The sequence below is a fragment of the Stenella coeruleoalba genome (genome assembly GCF_951394435.1).
Source record: "Stenella coeruleoalba genome assembly, chromosome: 2".
Taxonomy (NCBI): Eukaryota; Metazoa; Chordata; class Mammalia; order Artiodactyla; family Delphinidae; genus Stenella; species Stenella coeruleoalba.
The window spans coordinates 63897453-63916890 of record NC_137147.1 but is presented as its reverse complement, the minus strand read 5'-3'; the positions used below and the strand labels follow the sequence as shown (position 1 = coordinate 63916890).

The 19438-nt window shown below is 43.6% G+C and overlaps 1 protein-coding gene across 1 annotated transcript in view; it reads right to left on the bottom strand.

Moving 5' to 3' along the window:
* EGLN3 (egl-9 family hypoxia inducible factor 3) overlaps nt 1-19152 on the bottom strand; it is a 28786-nt gene extending 9634 nt beyond the window's left edge. Inside the window, exon 1 of the mRNA XM_079914203.1 lies at nt 18503-19152. Coding sequence (XP_079770329.1) covers nt 18503-18859 — 357 coding nt within the window. The 5' untranslated portion in view covers nt 18860-19152. The remainder of the gene's footprint in view (nt 1-18502) is intronic.
* Nucleotides 19153-19438: the final 286 nt, after the last annotated feature.

Below are 19438 nucleotides of genomic sequence, written 5' to 3'. Positions count from 1 at the left end.
AGAACGCTCCAGGACAATAAGAACATCACCAGAGTACTTCAGTGATCATGTGACAAACACGCTGCGCAATAACACCGACACCCATCAGGAGGAAGTCTCACTTATCGCCGACTTTTTATTTGCCAGAACTTGCGGACTAGATTAATATTTGAAATTTATACAAGTTTAATAATATGTTAGTGTGACCTGCAATAGCACATACAATTTAGTCCTATACTTCTATTCTTGGATGGGCAGATAACTCCACATGTCCCCTTATGTATTCACCATCCCTTCCTACGGCCCCATCGTGGACACCCCCCACCCCCTGCACCATGCCCAGAGGCTTCTCCATAACTATGTAGCAAAAGGAAATGAGTGGAGAGGGGTGAACCCCTCCCAGGCTCCCAAACTGGCTCTAGACCAGAGATACGTGCTCTGGATACCTAGGCGGCCACGTTCAGGCAGTAAATGTATAAGGATTCTTTGAAAATGTACACAGACCTATAGAACTTTTTTTTTTTTTTGCGGTACGCGGGCCTCTCACTGTTGTGGCCTTTCCCGTTGTGGAGCACAGGCTCCGGATGCGCAGGCTCAGTGGCCATGGCTCACAGGCCCAGCCGCTCCGCGGCACGTGGGATCTTCCCAGACCAGGGCACGAACCCGTGTCCCCTGCATCGGCAGGCGGACTCTCAACCACTGCGCCACCAGGGAAGCCCCAGACATATAGAACTTTGACAGCCAAACCCAAGTAACAAAATCTGCTCCCCAAATGCCACAGGTGGAAAGAAAACAGTTTCTGTTAAGGGGTATTACTGAGTTGGCTTCATAAAAAGCCATATCTCATCAATCCCAAAGGTAAAGTTGAAAGAGGAAAGTCCAGGATTTCCATCCCAGTGCCTAAACAGAATGTTCTTAATTGAAACAAGTTTGATCGCATATATACACCATTTCAAAAAACTGGCATCATTGACCTCCACTGTCATTCATGGGTGGGAAGGGGACACATCTGTCCTATCCCAGCCTCCACTCAGATTCACCACTTCTCTAAAAACAATCAACAACATAGATGTTTCATAGAAACGTATTTTACATCACTCATGACTTCAGCGTCAGTCACTAGTATGACTTGATCTTAAAAAAGAGAGTGACGTTTTACATAAAGTTTAACTCAGCAAATTAAAATAGTAATCAAGTCTTATTTTACTTACCAAATTTGCAATAAATATGAACCCATTTTTAAAAATTTGTCAAGAATAGCATAACTTCAAAACTGCCAGGCTGAGTGACCTTTAAACTGGTATTTTGGTCCATGGCCAAATGCTAGGCCCCTCTAACCGTGAAGCAGAAATACCAGCCAATCTTGGTAAGGATTTGTTTTGAATTACGAACGGTCCCTAGCAAAGCATATTTTAATAAAATGTAACCTAAACACAGAATAACCTGTACTTAACCTCTTCACACCTCAGTTTTCTCATCTGAAAAATGGGTTTATGAGGATTGACGGTGACAATCCGTGTAAAACAGTGCAAGGCCTGGCACACACTAAATGCTGCTTAATGTCAGCTATTTTTAAAACTGATGATGTGCATGTTTTTGTCTTCCCCTCCACTGGGGCTTCAGAATGTCTCCCCTTCAGGGATCCGATCCTACCTAAGTGCTTTGTAGCTTCGAACCCGGGGCTGGCAAACTCATATAGCCTGTGGCCCTTGCAAGTAACATAAAAAATTGAAGCCAACCAGGTATATATGTGTCAAAACTCTAGAGTGTGTACCATGCTAACTACAACTAGGGAATTTTCTAACCTTGGCAATGAGGGGCCGGTGTTACAAAATCTTCAGATTTTAGGACAGTAGCAGGGAACTGAACCGGATTTGTATGTAAACTCTCCTGTATATTTTTTATCCCGATTGTTAAATCAGGGCCACAAAAAAACATATCAGGCTGGATTTTGAGATCACTGTCTGAGGCTCTCCCAAGAGATCAAGCTACTCTGTGTTACTTCCTGAGCTACAAGGAGGCACCTTCCCCATTTCTCTTTACCAGGCTCAGATGTATCCTTCATCCTTCAGTGCCATCCACATTGCACAGGCCTCTGCCAAACCTCTCTCCCCTCAAGTCCTTCCCCCATGTCCGCTCTGGATATAGCAATGGGGGCCCAGGATCCCTCCTCTCTTTACCATAAGACACTAACCACATAGAGTATTAGATGTGTAAAGACTTGAGAAGAAATACACAAGGCCATGCACCTTGTTTAGCTTGGAAAAACAGCTAAGCAAATGTAAAAGCTGAAGTTTTCTGGTCAGAAATGGGTCCAGTTTATATTACCTAAATCGGACAAAAATCATATGATATCACTTACATGTGGAATCTTAAAAAATGATACGAATGAACTTATTTACCAAACAGAGATAGACTCATAGACATAGAAAACAAACTTATGGTTACCAAAGGGGAAGGGGTGGGGGATAAATTACGAGTTTAGGATTAAAATATACACACGACTATATATAAAATAGATAACCAACAAGCACGCACTGCATAGCACAGGGAACTCTACTCAATATCTTGTAAGAACCTATAATGGAAGAGAATCTAAAAAAGAATACGTGTGTGTGTGTATGTGTGTGTAAGGGAATCACTTTGCTGTACACCTGAAACTAACATGATATTGTAAATCAACTATATTTCAATAAACATTTAAAAATATATATATATATTACCTAAATCACTTAAATTCCTACAATATTTACAACGCATCTTTACAACATAGTTGCAACTATGCAAAGCTTTCTTCAACAGTTTCAAGAAAATGTCACTAAACAAGAGTTCACCTTGCGGCCAGCCTCTTACAAAAAAGCAAGCTCTCAGTGTGATGAACAGCTCATAAGCAGAAAAAGTGCTTTAGAGTCTTTATATTCATTCTCATGTCATCTAGATTGGCATAAAGAAATTAGCTGGAGATAACGTAGGCACTTTAAGGAAACAAGTGTGCAAACTGTCACTAGTTATTTTGGCATCTTGCTTGTTATCTGTCTTGTTAGTTAAGAGCAAGCCTAGCTAGTTCCTTCCTCCTAGTGCCCTAGTTAAAGACTGAGGTAACAAAATGAGGGAGAAATGGGAAATATGCTTTTGGTGGGCAAAAGCAAGAGCTGTGTCCAGCTACCACGTTCCCCTTCCCAAAGTTTCAGCATCTGACCACACAATTCAGAAGATTCAGAACATCAGTTAATATCCATCAGGTAAGTAATCTTGAAAACGAACCCCAAGTTTTTCACTAAAATGTCTTCTACTATTCTGTTTCTATCCTGGGAACTTCTGCCTTCCTCGTGTGCCCTAAATCCACACTAAAAATTCCCCTCCCTGAACCCACGTACCCAGAACTCTGCCACATATAACCTCACCTCCAATTTAGAGCAATAATCATTATGCCCCCATACCTGAACTTTGCTGAAATGCAGGAGCTTCAGTAATTCTGAAAATGAAAAATCAGAAGTTATTGATATAAGCAACTCTCAGTTGCTCTGGTGAAGTAGGCCTGCTGGTTCCTCCTGATCAGGCAAGAGCATCCTGCCTAGAAGGGCAGGGAATTTACCATATTCACCTGAAAACCTGTCCTCGGGGAGACCTTTTTCATCAATGCCCCTCTTTACTATGAACTTGATCCTAACTTTGGGATCATTCAACCAACTATCAACAACTATCAAGACTCTGAAACCTTCTACTCAGTTCTCTTAGCTCCTTGAGATTCTTACATTAAAGAGCTGGGCTCCCACACCCACTCTCAGAAATATGCATAGATGCACACACACACACACACACACACACACACACACACACACACACATGCATGCATAAGGTCACAAAGGATTCACGGGCTTGTAAGGTCTAACTGAACGAGATCAAGATTCTATTTCAGGGGATCCTGTACTTCGTGCATGAACCTGAGTAAATCACCCTGAACTTGAATGAATCACCCTTCCCCAGAAGCCACTGAAACTCTCAGAGGCCAGGAATTTAAGAGACTATTGTCACTCCTATTCGAATTCTGCTTAATTCCTCTCCTTGGAGGGGATTCAAGCAGAGTCCTGCAATTAAGCACAGTAAACAGGCCCCGGAACATCGACACAGCAATACAGGCTGTTTGGGTTTGGGAAGGCGGCGCTTCCCGCAGAGGCCTGGCTCCCGGCCAGCGGGGTGACGGCTGAGTGACAGGGCTACGTGCGCTGCGTGAGGGTGGCAGCCAGCCCACACCCGAGCACACAGCCCGGCAGCCCGCGGAGGGAACCGGCACGGGAAAGCCCTCCCCCATCACTACCCCAGTCACCAGAGAAATGTACTCAGTAAGGGCTTCCTTGCAATTATGAAATCCGCAGAAGTCAGCCAGGCCCTGGGTTGGGGACATTAACACAGGCATTTAACCGTATCCATTCCGCTGCCTTTCCTCAAATCGTTAACAACTGCCATTTCCGGAAGACCCATGAAGCCAGGGAGCATTTCAGGTGGCAATTTACACATATTCTCTCATTTAATTTCCGGGTTAAGGGGAAGGTGAGCAGCGGTCACCTGCCCTGAGTCACCCTGCCCACAAGTCTTCAGTAGAAGTCATTAACCCTGGAAGTTATCATATTGACCTAGAAGTTACCTTATTCCTATAGAAAAACAAATTCAAGAGTAATCCTTAAGGCAATATGGGGGTAGGGACGTTTAACTTCCTTTGATGTGAGAAACAGACTTATCAGTAAATAAAACTTTACATGTAGCTCTCTAAAGGCTTGAACCGAATAGAAAAAAAGAATGTCTGTGACCACAGGATTGTCAGAGAATTAAATATGGTCGGCTTTAAATTCTCATCTGGAATGAATCCTAAAATACTTGAGGGAAGCCATGATAACTTAAATACAGTTGGTAAGACAAGATTTTATTGAGTAATATACAAAAATATATAGTTACCAATCAAAACATGTCAAGAAAAATGCCTTGAAGCAACGTTCTTAAGAGAAACCAGGAAACACTTTACTTGCAATTCCCAGTCGCTCTGAGGAGTCTTAACGTGGGACAAGGTAACTATGTTGGAAAAAGAAAAAGTTAAAGAACTTTCTAGGAAACCAGATCTTATATTCACATTTGGATTTCAGCACTTAGAAAAATATATCTGCTGAATGAAAGGAATGACACACAGCAAGTCAGAACTAGAACTCATGAAACTCGGGAGGCACATTTATTTACTGAACAAACATGTGTACGTGCCTGACACTGTTCTGTGTGCCTCCCAAATATTACCTCATTCAATATTCATAACAGCTCCATGAGGCAGGAACCATTAGTATCTCCATTTTACAAATGAGGAAACCGAGGCACGAGGAGTTTAGGTAACCGGCCTTTTCAAAGCCAGTTAGTCTGGCCGCAGAGTGACCTCACATTTTACCCGCGCAGCTTATCCTTTGTCTAACATTAACCGGTTCACCTCTTTTTTGAGAGAACTAAGATCTTCGGTTCTTCTTGAAGTATTTGACTTCTTCTCCCCCTCACCTATCACCCTTGCCATAATGATAGAAAATCACAAAATGCAAAAAGAAAGAAAGAAAAATAGAGTGTCCTTCGTGTTGAGTCTGTGAACTAAAAGCTCCAGGGCAGTCAAGGGGGTAGGGGGTAGGGTGCAGGTGGGGTTGTATTTCAACAAAAGCCGAGAGCAAAGGAAACTGACTCAGTCCTGCAGCGAAACACTAGTTGTCCAAGTTGCCTTTGATTGGTTATTCCCACTGCAGGACAAACTCAAGCCAACTCTAAGCTCTGTAGCCCCATATCTGACTGGGATGCAGTTGGTCAGTGATCAGTCTTCTCCCCAGGCTGCTCTTCCCCTTACCTCGGGGTCTGTGGAAGGAAGTCAGCCTCTCCAGGACCTTTCCTTTTAGCTCAGGTGAACACCAGCCAAGGTTTTCAGACTTTTTCAAAGTCAGAAAGCAAATGACCAATTAAGAAAAAACTTTAAAGGACATACAAAAGTGTATTTCCCTTGGGAAGGCACCTGGTAAACTCCAAGGAATCCCAGGGATGAGACAATTTTTCCTTACTCAGGTGCAAAGCTTATTCAGGAGACTCTTAACTCCACTACTACCACATTAATTAGAATTCACTAAGTACAGAACTTTCTAAGATCAAGTGAATTAGAATACGCTGGATACAGACCCACTATGGCTTACAGGAGGGGTGATATCTAGAGGACCACTCAGACACATGAAAAGTAAAAGGCTCTTCTGAGAGAAATGTATAAAATACTTTGGGGAGCAGCAAGGGGGCTAGAAATAAAGGAGTTGCCTGGCTCTGAGTCTAGGGGGCAGCGATGGTGAATATAATTGTACCTATGTCCCTTCAAGATGGGGCTCCAAGAGGAGCCCCATTTTACGAACGTGGAAACTGGGAGAGACAAAAAGTAACTTAACGGGACATTATAGAACCAAGCATGGTCTTCCCACTGCTAAACGCTGCTTCTACAATATCAGGAAAAAGTTGTTCACTGAAAACAGGTGCAATTATTTCCAGAGTGACCACGAATGAAATTGTCTTCCTTCAAGATAACACAACAAAGGATTCTCGGATGATTATCATGGCTTATCAAATAGAGGCGCAAACGATATTAACTGGGCAACCAAAGCCCTCCACGCAGAAGTAGGAAAAGGCAAGTGCCAGCTACTCTCCAATCTCTACCCAGTAAAACCTTCGATTACAGTCAAGCTGGATTCAGTTTTCGGCTTTCCTTCCCCAAAGAGTCCCACACCTCAGCCATCTTACCCTAGAGGGTCAGAAACAACCCCTAGGCTTCTGTGTGGTGTCCAGTGAGTGCATAACAGATACTCAATACTGACAGAATCATCTGCTCTTTTCCAGTTTGTTCTCACCCCAAATCACTACGATGCTTTCTTGTTCTCCCTGGTGCCTTGAGCTTGCACTCCTTGCCAGGCTGTAGGATACAGGGGAGCAATACTGCGCAGATATTAACAAAGATTGTTCCCCTCCATTCAACGCAACAGGAGAGAAACAGTTCCAAATTATACTCCAATTCTGGTTCTGGAAAATTAACTTTTTTTTTTTTTTTTTTGCGGTACGCGGGCCTCTCACTGCTGTGGCCTCTCCCGTTACGGAGCACAGGCTCCGAACGCGCAGGCTGAGCAGCCATGGCTCACGGGCCCAGCCGCTCCGCGGCATGTGGGATCTTCCCGGACCAGGGCACGAACCCGTGTCCCCTGCAACGGCAGGCGGACTCTCAACCACCGTGCCAGCAGGGAAGCCCCTGGAAAATTAACTTTTATTGGAAAAAATAATAGAAAAATTGTGTGTGTGTACTTAACATGTTAATGTGTTTTTCTCAAAAATTTCCCAAATGAAACAAAAACACTTGCATGTTTTAGTTTTAGCAATCAATCAGCTCAGATCTGATCAACTGATCGAACGCCGATTTTCTCACTGATAGAGAAACTCTAAGAAGATAGAGCACCACCCCCATTTAGCCTCCTCATATTCATTTTATTCTGTGGTTCTCAAACTTCAGCCTGTATGAGAATTGCCTGGAGGACTTGTGAGCTTCTGATTCACTGGGTTTGGGGAGAAGCTCAAGAACATGCATTTACAGCATGTTCCCAGATGCTGCTGCTGCTGCTGTGGCAAAGCAAGAGTCTTCGTGCAATGCCTCACCCTAAATAATAAAAGGTCAAGGGGAATTAGAATTAGTCACCTGCACTAGTTACCTTGGAGAACAGGCGGTGGTGGGTAGAGCAGGAAGTGAGAGGAATTCCTATAGGGCAGTTTCTGGCACAGCCTCTGCATCGCGATTCCTGAAACTGGCAGGAAACATTCCAAGTGCAACTCTGTAGCATTGTTGAGGATTACTGTCCTGTCAGCGCTGGGGTGTGTGACTGTGGATAGAGTCAGATCTCTTCTTCAGGCATCCAATCAGAGGCACTGAAAGCACCTATTTGCCCTCTCAAATAAAATTACAGTCTCAATTTTCATTGAATTCCTTATCATATGGAGGTAGATTTATATTATTGGACCCATGTTATAGATGACAGTGAGGCTCAGAGAACTGACTTGCCAAAGATCACAGTGAGACAAAATAAAATGTAAAACGTCCACCCCAGTGCCTAATAAGGTACTGACCAAATTAAGTTCAAATACAAAAATAAAAATCGACCTTGTTCCTAAAGAAGTGGAGATTAAGGTCCTGAGATGCTGCCTGCCAGGGTCTGAGCAAGGACCAGAAGCCAGGGTCCTAGCCTCATGGTCCCGGGCTTCTCTGAGGCAGACCTCTAAGTATGAGCTGCCAGGATCTGATGTGACTTGGTACTTTCTAGGGCCAAGCATAGAGTATCAGAACTAAGGAAAAAAAACCTTACAAAGCCAAAGTCCCTCCTTTGAGATGGTCCCTCACAGCCTGTTAATGTAATAAAATAGTTAAACCCTTTAGCACCAAATTAGGGAAGAAGTTGTAAAACTTTTCTTTCTCTTTTTTCTTTTTTTGGCCTAACAAAATATTTATAGCACGAATGGATGAAGAAGTTGTGGTACATATATACAACGGAATGTGGTATATATATACTCGGCCATAAAAAGGAACGAAACTGAGTCATTTGTTGAGACGTGGATGGATCTAGACACTGTCATACAGAGTGAAGTAAGTCAGAAAGAGAAAGACAAATATCGTATATTAATGCATGTATGTGGAACCTAGAAAAATGGTACAGATGAACCGGTTTGCAGGGCAGAAGTTAAGACACAGATGTAGAGAACAAATGTATGGACACCAAGGGGGGGAAACCGCGGTGGGGTGGGGATGGTGGTGTGCTGAATTGGGAGACTGGGATTGACATGTGTACACTGATGTGTATAAAATTGATGACTAATAAGAACCTGCAGTATAAAAAACCAAACAAACAAACAAAAAAAACCAACAAATACTAAACTTTCTTTAGGTTATTTGTATGGAAATACGTTAATATAAATGTTTCAGACATTACATGAAATTTCTAAAAAATATATATATATATATTTATAGCTATTTTTTTGACACCCTGACATCCTTAAAATCAAAGTTCCTTTTAAAGATGAAATTAAGTCAACAGTAAAGGACTATTGGAGGCACTAAAAATATATATCAAGCTTAATAGTCTCTGCCTTCAAAGAATTTATAGGTACATGAGGGGCAGGCAGGGTAAGCAGCAAAGAAATAAATCTACTGGGGTGGCCCGGGTTGAGCCACCCACAGAGTTCTAGGAAGCAGAAGGGAACTTCACGGAGAAGGCAGGAGGATGGATTTTTGAGGAGAAGACAATGAGGAAGCTTGGTTTGCCCGGCAAATCCGTTTCCAGCACTTCAGGGATCTGGAGGGAAGGAAGGCTGTCAGTGGGAGAGTAAATGTGGAAAGGTCAGATGGGGTCAGACGTGGAGGGTCTTAAATGGCACGCTAAATTCACAGCATATACGGTGGACAATGGGGAGAGAGCACGGTTGGGTGTGTGTTTGGTTTTGTTTTTTTAAGCATGGAGACTGCTTGATTAGCGTTGGGTTTTACACTGCTTAACACCGGCAAAGCTCATTAAAATGGATCACAAGGAGAACAAGAACCAAGGGCAGGTGATTTCTCTCTTTTTTTTTTTGCGGTACGCGGGCCTCTCACTGCTGTGGCCTCTCCCGTTGCGGAGCACAGGCTCCGGACGCGCAGGTTCAGCGGCCATGGTTCACGGACCCAGCCGCTCCGCGGCAAGTGGGATCTTCCCGGACCGGGGCACGAACCCGTGTCCCCTGCATCGGCAGGCGGACTCTCAACCACTGCGCCACCAGGGAAGCCCAGAGCACGTGATTTCTGATTAAAGTAGGTATCTTTAAAATACTTCCCTCCTCAAGGATTTCTACTGTGAAAGGGAAACAAAATTTAGTTTTTTAAAAAAAGACAAAACTTAAGGTTCCACAGGAGCCTAAAAAAAACCCTCAAAAAGCCAAAACAGCACAAAATAGCCAAATTTTGAGCAATAATATTGCACGTTCCTGAATGAACCTTCAATGTTTAAAACAGTTTTGTTTACCTACTCCAAACAATCAAATTAAACTGCAAAACAATATAAATAGGAAAGAAGCCATCCAAAAAAAAAAAAGACTCACTGCCAACTTTGTGTGGGGTATTGAGATTTCTAAGTAATAGTCCCTCAGGTTTGACTAGACAGATAAGTAGAACTGGGAGGGGATGTGGAGGGAGGGGCACAGGCAGGATCTGTGATCTATTTGTCTGGAGAACACAGAGCAAGCTCCCCCCAAATGTTCAGACTGTTTAAAACAGTGTCTCTTTACTTCCAAGCAATGTTCAGAAAGAAGAGTATTATCCTGAATACTTCAAAACAACTTCAAGTTGCCCTAAGAGAACCAAAACTAGATGTCACTGCCACCTGGAATTGTGTTTTTCCATTTGTCTTCTTCCCACTGGCAAATAATCAAGACTACTATCATATTCTTTGAATCTCTGTATTTTGGAATTATTTTTATATGGTGATATTATTTTGGCTTCATTTTGGAAACAAAAATAAAAGTTAATATGAGATAGGTACATTTACCCCAGAACTTGAGAAACAGTGATCATTGCATCTCCTAAAGAATGAAAAATTGGTTTGACTAAAAATAGAACTACCATATGACCCAGCAATTCCACTCCTGGGTATATGTCCAAAGAAAATGAAAATACTACTTTGAAAAGATACATGAACCTCAACGTTCATAGCAGCATTCTTTACAACAGCCAATATATGGAAGCAACCCAACTGTCCATCCACAGATGAATGGATAAAGAAGATGTGGTATATATACAACGGAATACTACTGGGCCATAACAATGAACGAAATTTTGCCATTTACAGTAACATGGATGGACTTGGAGGGCATTATGCTAAGTGAGATAAGTCAGATGGAAAAAGACAAATACCGTATGAATCACTTGTATGTGAAATCTAAAAAATACAACAAATGGACAAATATAACAAAACAAAAGCAGACTCACAGATACAGAGAACAAACTAGTGGTCATCAGCGGGGAGGGGGGCAGGGCCAAAATGGGAGTGGGGGAGAAGGAGGTACAAACTATTGGGTGTAAGACAGGTTCAAGGACATATTGTACAACATGGGGAATATAACCAATATTTCGTAGTAACTGTAAATGGAAAGTAACCTTTAAAAATTGTATAAAAATAAAGGGCTTCCCTGGTGGTGCAGTGGTTGAGAGTCCGCCTGCCGATGCAGGGGACACGGGTTCGTGCCCCGGTCCGGGAAGATCCCACATGCCGCGGAGCGGCTGGGCCCGTGAGCCATGGCCGCTGAGCCTGCACGTCCGGAGCCTGTGCTCCGCAACGGGAGAGGCCACAACAGTGAGAGGCCCGCGTACCGCAAAAAAAAAAAAAGTATAAAAAATAAAAATAAAATTGGTTTGATTTAAGGAGGTATTGACATTGTACTGAACATGGAGGACACTCAGTAAGTAGGAACCAAATGAAACCAACACAAGATGCGAAAGCCTGCATTACACAGCTACAAACCCATGGGTCTGTAAGGCTGGGACTGGGCAGAGGCTGGGGGTAAAAAATATGACACTGAGTCACTACCAGCTCACCAAAAACAAGAATAGGGACTCACCTATAAATCAATATCAAAAGAAGATACAAAATTAAGGTAAGAGCCATATTGGTTTAAGATTGAAATAATCGAGGGAAACAGGGTACGAATTTCTATGTATAAAGAACCAAGCTAACTAATCTTGCCTGGCAAACAGACACATAGTTCTGAATCTGAGCAAAGCAACGGCTCCTGGCAATCTGCCAAAGCCAAATTCCTCGGTCTGGCATCATAAAATGATTTGTCTGTCGAATTTACAATTCCAGTGTCTCTGGATTCAGCTACCCACTGGGCACCCCTGGCAGTTGCCCAGCAGAATACATCTGAACTATCATTACTGTCAGAATATGGGCATTTGACAAACATTGGAGAAAAATGACATTCATTTCTTAGAGCAATATTAGTTAACAGCTACAAAGTGCTGCTACAAAGGAATTATCAAGTCTGTAGCTATAATAATTAACGAAGAGTTAATAACCTTCTCCGTAGTGCTAACCTGCAAGCTGCTCCTTGGTGTTCAGTAGACATGGGTCAAACTGTCATTTAATTTACTGGAGGCCACAAAGGTGAGTCAAAATCAGAGGTCTTGCCAAACTGAGCAAACATGGTCCAAAGGCGAGATGCCCTCTGAACTTTATCCTCAAGTGCTAGGATGCTTCTCAGATGCGACCTGCTTATCATGGGTTAAACTCCACCCCCAGTTTTAAGCTCATCAGAGAAGTCTCCCAGACATGGTGCGTTTTCAGTGTAGAGTTGTAACACGCAACTCCAAGACTGCTTGTTATTTATAAAATCTGAAAATTTTCTAGCCAGAGTTGGGAATCAGGGAAGAATTTACAAATTTTGCTTGAGCTGAGTAAGGTCAGAAAGGGACATAATTCATGATACCCACAAGTCGAAGGCACAGATTGGCTACTTAATTCCCACCTAAGGATGGGTGCTGATCAATTTTAAGTCAGAATTATATTTAAAAATTATAAACCACTGGCCATCTGAATTTTAACATCTATTTTCCACATAAATAATTCTGAAAACGGTGAACATATTCTAATTTTTTCAAAAAAAGAGCCAGATGGACAAATGAGATAAGCAACTGTTTTAAGATATTCCCGGTAAATTAAAGAACCATGATTGATTTTAAGAAGCTACATACATCCTAGCCCTAGTTTTCTTTAGCTTAAAGTAGTTAATAAAGTAGAGCGACTTTCCTCTTTTCCTTAAAAAAAAAAATTCCCAAATAAGACACTGATGCAGCTGACTTAACCTACCGACCGTGTCTCCCAGTCCACCTGACTTATGAAGCAACCCCAACCAAGGTAGCCCCTTCTCTATTAAAGCACTTTGCTCAAGCCCAAGACCTACTCCAATCTCTCCTCAAGGACCTATGCAAGACCTCATTTCTCCAAATACAAAAACCACCTAATTGCTGAATGATTGAGGAATTGGACAAATGTAATTTCTGATACCTCCCTAGCTCCAAAAACCTTTATTATTAAAGTCCTAATAGTTTTGGTCACTTATTTTAGTCACTTCATGTTAAGTAAACAGAGAAATTGGACAAAGCCCAAAGAAGAGAAACAAAAATGACTAATCAGTGTAAAACTGGTCTGTTTAACCAGAAAAAGAGAAAACAAAGTTGGTGACAACCATTTCACGCCACTCAACTTCCAGCTTACTTCTTTAGGTGCTTTTATCATCCCTTTCCACCTCCTTTCTCCCATCCATGTACAGATCTACCGCAGTGCAAGGCATTTAATGATTTGTGAATGAATAAATTAAATTGATACCCCCGATTTCCCGCTTCACTGCAAGCAGACAAGGTCGTGGTGGAGTGGCCAGTGGCCCAAAATTGAACAAAAGAAATTATAAAGGAAACACACATATGCACCTTCTTTTCTTTGTTCCCAAGTGTCATTCAACAAAATAGACAAAGAACACTATGAAAACTCACCCTATGGAGAAACTTGCTTCACTGTCACTGAGGCTGTATTCTGTAAATTATTTCCTTCCTCCAAGAGCTAAAATACAAAACCTTTTATTAAGAATTCTCACATCCTTATAGAAAGATGTTCCAGTGCTTCAAACTCAGTGCCTCCTCCCCCTAAAATACCTTATTTTTTTTTTAAATTAATTAATTTATTTTTGGCTGCGCTGGGTCTTCATTGCTGTGTGCGGGCTTTCTCTAGTTGCAGCGAGCGGGGGCTACGCTTTGTTGCGGTGCGCAGGCTTCTCATTACGGTGGCTTCTCTTGTTGCAGAGCACAGGCTCTAGAGCGCGCGGGCTTCAGTAGATGCGGCGTGTGGGCTTCAGGAGATGCGGCGTGTGGGCTTAGTCGCTCTGCGGCATGTGGGATCTTCCCGGACCAGAGCTCGAACCCGTGTCGCCTGCATTGGCAGGCGGATTCTTAACCACTGCGCCACCAGGGAAGCCCTAAAATACCTTATTCACAGATAAATTTTTAAGACTTTAATTGCAGAGACACCATGTATGATGCCTAGTCCCCAAACCCCATGCTCTAAGAACTGCACCTCTCATGGGCCCTGGCAACTGTATTTGTGATGTATGATTCCACATGCCCTCCCAAACCATCCCCACCCAAGGTTGACAGGTCCTCTCTCAGGGGGGATGAAAACAGGGATTCTAGAATGTTAGTCAAGTCTCTGTTGAACTCAAACTGAGGCTGAGATGGCCGCTGTGGGGTAGCCATCTTGAGCTGTGCGCTCAAAAGCTGGACGGAAGGTAGAGAGGGCTAGAAATAAAGAGTACAAGCAGAGAAGCAAAGATGGGGGCCATAGAGCACCAGAGAAAAGAACTAACACACCAGCTCTCCTGGACGTTAAGGACTTTCTAGTTCCTGGTTCATGGTTTCAGGCTTCTGTGAACCCCACTTGCATTTCCTGCACTTGGGTCCTGAGAGAGATCCTGATCTTTGAAATTCATTACCCCAGGTTTGTCTAAGGTAGTTCACAACCATGCTAAGCTCCATCGAGTCACGAATATTCCTGATATCACAGGAGAAGGAAGGGCCAAAACTGTTCTTGTTCTAGCAGCAAAGGAACAAATCCACCATTTGTAACATATTTTCTGTTATCTACAACGTACTGCTGTTTCATCATTTCCCTGTACAGTTTCCAGGGGAGGACTGACCTGCTGATACAACCCCCATAACCCAATCATCCACAGCTACTCCAGTTGGAGATCCTAACAACCAAGCTGGTTAACAAATGCTTTTCCTGCAAGTAACAGTAGGAAAACATTAGCACAGCATTCCACTCTCTTCTTCAAATGTACTTAACTGACCCACTTCAACGTTTGGGTTTTGTCTTTTTTCTTTTTTAAGCTTGAGAATCATCAAGTGTGCGCTAGAGGATCCTACAGTTCAAAAGTGCACGTGAATGTAAGCTCTAGGGGGCAGGGCCGATGCCTGTCCACCTTTGTATCCCCACCCCTGCACGGTACCCCATGCTGAGTGAACATTTGCTGAGGGAAGGAAAGGAGGGTAAGTAGGAGCCTAAGAGTCAACAACACAAACTCTGGGCTCAGACAGACCTGGGTTAGACTCCCAAATCTCCCCTTAGAACATTTATGAAGGCTCAAAATTCTGCTAAGAATTTTATGTACACTGTCTTATTTCATGCTCCTTCCCCCGCCAAAGCTTTAAGGTATTCTCTCTCATTTCACCTTTGGTGAAAACTGTGCAACTTACCTGTGGCCACAAGGTTAGTCACCCCAAGTCCAAGACCCTAACCCCTATGACAAACTGCATTTACTGCTGACTTCGTGTCCTTGGACAAATGATTTAATTACTCAACTTGCCGAAGATTTTGGTTCTGAAGACTGTCAGACAGTGTCTGAAAAGTGCTTAGCACAGTACCAGGCGGAGGCAACGGCTCATTAAAAGGTAGTTATTATTATTAGAGTTACTAACTTCTGCTGCAAGCAGAGGCACTCTGGGTCCTATAAATTACACATTCTGTGGAAAACAGCCATGTCCAAGATCTAGGCAGCCAAAGCAAAAGGAGCAAATTAGGACCAATATTTATCTTGGATATGATCTAAGTTCTCCAACAGGGAGTAACAGATAAGAAATCTTTTCATAGCCTGAAAGCAATGATTGTGCTTGAAGTTAGGGGGCACCATACTGCTGTATATCATAGAAACATCTGCCCCAGAGTCCTCAGCACCATTGGATTTTTCTCCAACAAAGCGGAGGTAGATAAATTCTCATCAGTTAACACCTTTTGTGGCCGGGAGGGGAACACTTTAATATTTCTTTCCATACCCTTCCACAATTTCAATTTTAGGTCCACTATATTCCTATTCTATTTCCAATGCCTCTGCGATTGTTTCATTGAGATAAAGAGCATTATTACCTGCTTCAATGACCTTTAAAAGTTCAGGGAAAAAAAGTATTTCATTAGGATTAACAAGCATAACACCAAGAAATGTAAAGTACCTAAAAAAAAACTGGTCGAAAATATGTAAATGTATATATTGGCAATTGTTGAAAATGGGTGATAGGAGCTCATTATACTAGCCTCTCTACATTTATATATGTTTGAAAATTTCCATAATAAAAAGTTACAAATAAATGTTTAAAATAAATGTACAAATTCTACCTTTTAATAATTTAGTTTTTACTGAATACCTGCTTTAGGATGGAGCAGGAAACTGGGTCCGTATCACTACTCTGGGAAACAGCACAGAGTAAGGCACTCAGTTGAGGGAAGAGAAGTAAATAAGGTTAAATTAAGGTGGAACTAATATAAATCATATAGAAATGGAATGTGTTTCTACAATGCTTTAATAATGAACTTCAAGTAAGAGACCCAGGGCTACAAGACATTCCTAAGGAGACTTCTTTATACAAACAAACCAAACTTTTTTTTTTTTGAGTACATATAATAATTGTTTGCTCAAGCCTGGTTTACATTTGGTTTTAGCTGGCCAAGGAATATCCCAATTTAGAGGTGATTTTTCTAAAGGGCAGAAATAAAGAACTTTGTGCCAAGCCACTAAAAGAAAGCTGGAAACCAAGGTACGGGCAGATGTCTCTTCAGTGGACAAAAAATGAATTTTCTCTTTTCAATTCACAGTCACCTTCTGAAAGGGTTAACTGAAAGGTTATTTGTTCTACCCAGATGATAAACCATAATTGAAAAATCGTATCTAGAGATCTTTTAGTTTTCCTTACCCAGATGTACACAGTGTTTTTCATTCAATTTGTGGAGTTAAATTCTAGCTTAAAACCCTACCATCGTCCATTAAGTCAAAGCTAAAATAAGAACAAAACCCAAAAAAACTTAACTTTCAAATATGTTAGTGACCTCTATCAACGAATTCTGATCTCCCTCCCTCAGAGCAAATTCTGTTCCTAGAATGCTAGGGGTGAATTTCCTAACACCAAAATTTAAAAGAAACTCTAAAAAACTGATAAGAAGCCACCTGCTGTTCTAGGTTGAAGCTACGTACACCTCTTCAACACTGAGGATAGCTGGTCCCCTCCTGACCCCATCCCAAAGGCACGGTCATTTACAAAACGAGTGCAAAAACAAAACTAATCAAGACAAATGGCTTTCTACTCCATCACCAAAACGATGCCACAAGAGTAAAGAAACACTTTACCATCAATCTTCTACAGAGTCCGGCTAACTGAATTTTCCCCTAATCACAGTAAAATTTAGGAAGCAGCATTTTCTTCTAAGATTTGCTTTATTTGCACTCTATTAAAAACAGTGCTTTCAGATATTCTAACCATGTCCTCCTGGCTTGAAAGGTATACAGCAATCTCTTCTCTATTCCACTCGCCCAATCCAACCCCTTCATTTCTATACACTTCCAGTCTTTACCACTTGCCCTTTATTAAAAGTATTCCTCTTAGTTTACGGGACAAATGAGACAACGATGGTATGTTTTATCACAAATTGAGGAATACTACATAGAGTGTGACAGAGTAGTACATAGGTGAATGTTCACCTTCCTTCTCACGCTAGTATGTTTTGCCTCACTGTGTTAAAGTAAAACTTGTCTACAGTTCTGAGTGCCCCTTGACCAGTCCACAATAAAAGAGGTACGAAATCACTCTCAGAACTGCCCTGAAAAACGTGCTGGATTATCATTTGTAGAAAATACTGAGTAGCTCGACTATCCCAACGTAACGTACACGCACAAATATCATGGTACTCCGCGTTCCCATATTTCTGCCAATCTACCTGTAAATGTTTCCAAGAAAAATTACCACCCAGGGAGTGACTGCTGGCCATCTGAACAAAAACATGGTTTCTTTCCAGAGGTACTTGACTACCCTCTTCTGATCACTTAACTGGTTGTTCTCAGTGGATCTCCCCAGCAATCGATAGTTAGGAAAGGGGGCTGGGGCTCAGCACCAGGAGAGAATTTTCAACTCAAGTGGATGATCAAATAATGTCCTGGGCGCAGAAAGCCAAGGGCAGCACTAGAAAGTGATGGCGATGAGCCTTACTCCTTCACAGGTCAAACTCTTCCCACACCTGCCAAACTCCACAAGCCAAATGCCACACTGTGAAATGACACTGTCTCTAGAATTCTCTAAAAGTGCTTTCGCTGGAATCCCCTCTGAACACAATGAAGGGCTGACGGGCAATATTAGGTGACTTGAAAGTAGACATTTAAGATCATGAGTTCTCATGTCTCGGACCATACATAATGTTTCTAATAACCTGTCCCAACGTGGGGCGGGGGAGTGGGAGGTGTAGGGGGAACCAGGCGGACTTCTTGCTTCTTGGTTAAAAACTAAAGTTGGTTTGCAGCCCTGCCAAGGCGACAGACCACGGACTCCAAACGTCCCCAGTCCCCGCGGGCTGCAGCAGCGGCCGGGCACCCGCGCGCGTCCTACCTTGGACCTTTCCTTGACGTAGTATTTGCCCAGCCGGCTCCCGCAATACAGGACCAGCCTGTCGATGAGGGACAAGAGGAAGCTGATGGCCTCGCAGCCTTCCTCGTTGCCCCCGATCCACGTGATCTGGTCGCCCCGCAGGTGCCGCTTGGAGACGCCGGCGCGGGGCCCGGCCAGCTGGCCGTCCCGCAGGGCCCCGTTGCAGTGCAGCTGCTTGACTCGCTCCAGGACACAGTCACCCACCACCTCGCCCAGGAAGTTGTCCAGGTAGCAGAAGCCGACCTCGTGCAGACAGGGCACGATGTACTCCAGGGCGATCTTCTCCAGATCCAGCCTCATGATATGTCCTAGGGGCATCTCGCCCGCAGAGCCGAGCTCGGGGACCCCCAGCGTGCACCCGGAGAGAGAGCGACCCGCGAGCGCGCTCAGCCGAGGCGCAGGGAGAGTGGCCCGGAGTTCAGCTACCTGCGGCGGCCACGGTCCCCGAGCCACCGCGGCACCAGGGAGAGGGGAAAGTTGCTCGCAACTCTGGGCAGCAGGGATCCCGTTCAGGGACCAGCGGGAGTTGTGCGGGGCTCCACGACTCAGCGCCGGACTGGCCCAGCGAGGAGTCGGAGGGCCCCTTTTGGAGACGCGGAGCCACCACTGGCGCGGCGGCGGCCCCAGGCGGGGAGAGGCTGAGGTCCAGCCCCTGAGCAGGCCGACTCCGCGCGTCACGGGCCCCGCCCAGGCTCCGCCCCAGGACCGCCTCCGGGACAGCCCTTCCCCCCCCCGGCCCGTCACCCCGCAGGGTTTACCCCTTGCCCAAGGAGCCCGGCGAGCCCGGCGCCAGCCTCCCTTGTTTGTGACCAGGAGAGGGGCTGGAGAACAGACGGCATTTTTAGAATGCCATCGATTTGCATATTGTTTTGCATAAAATCCCATAACAAACTTGAA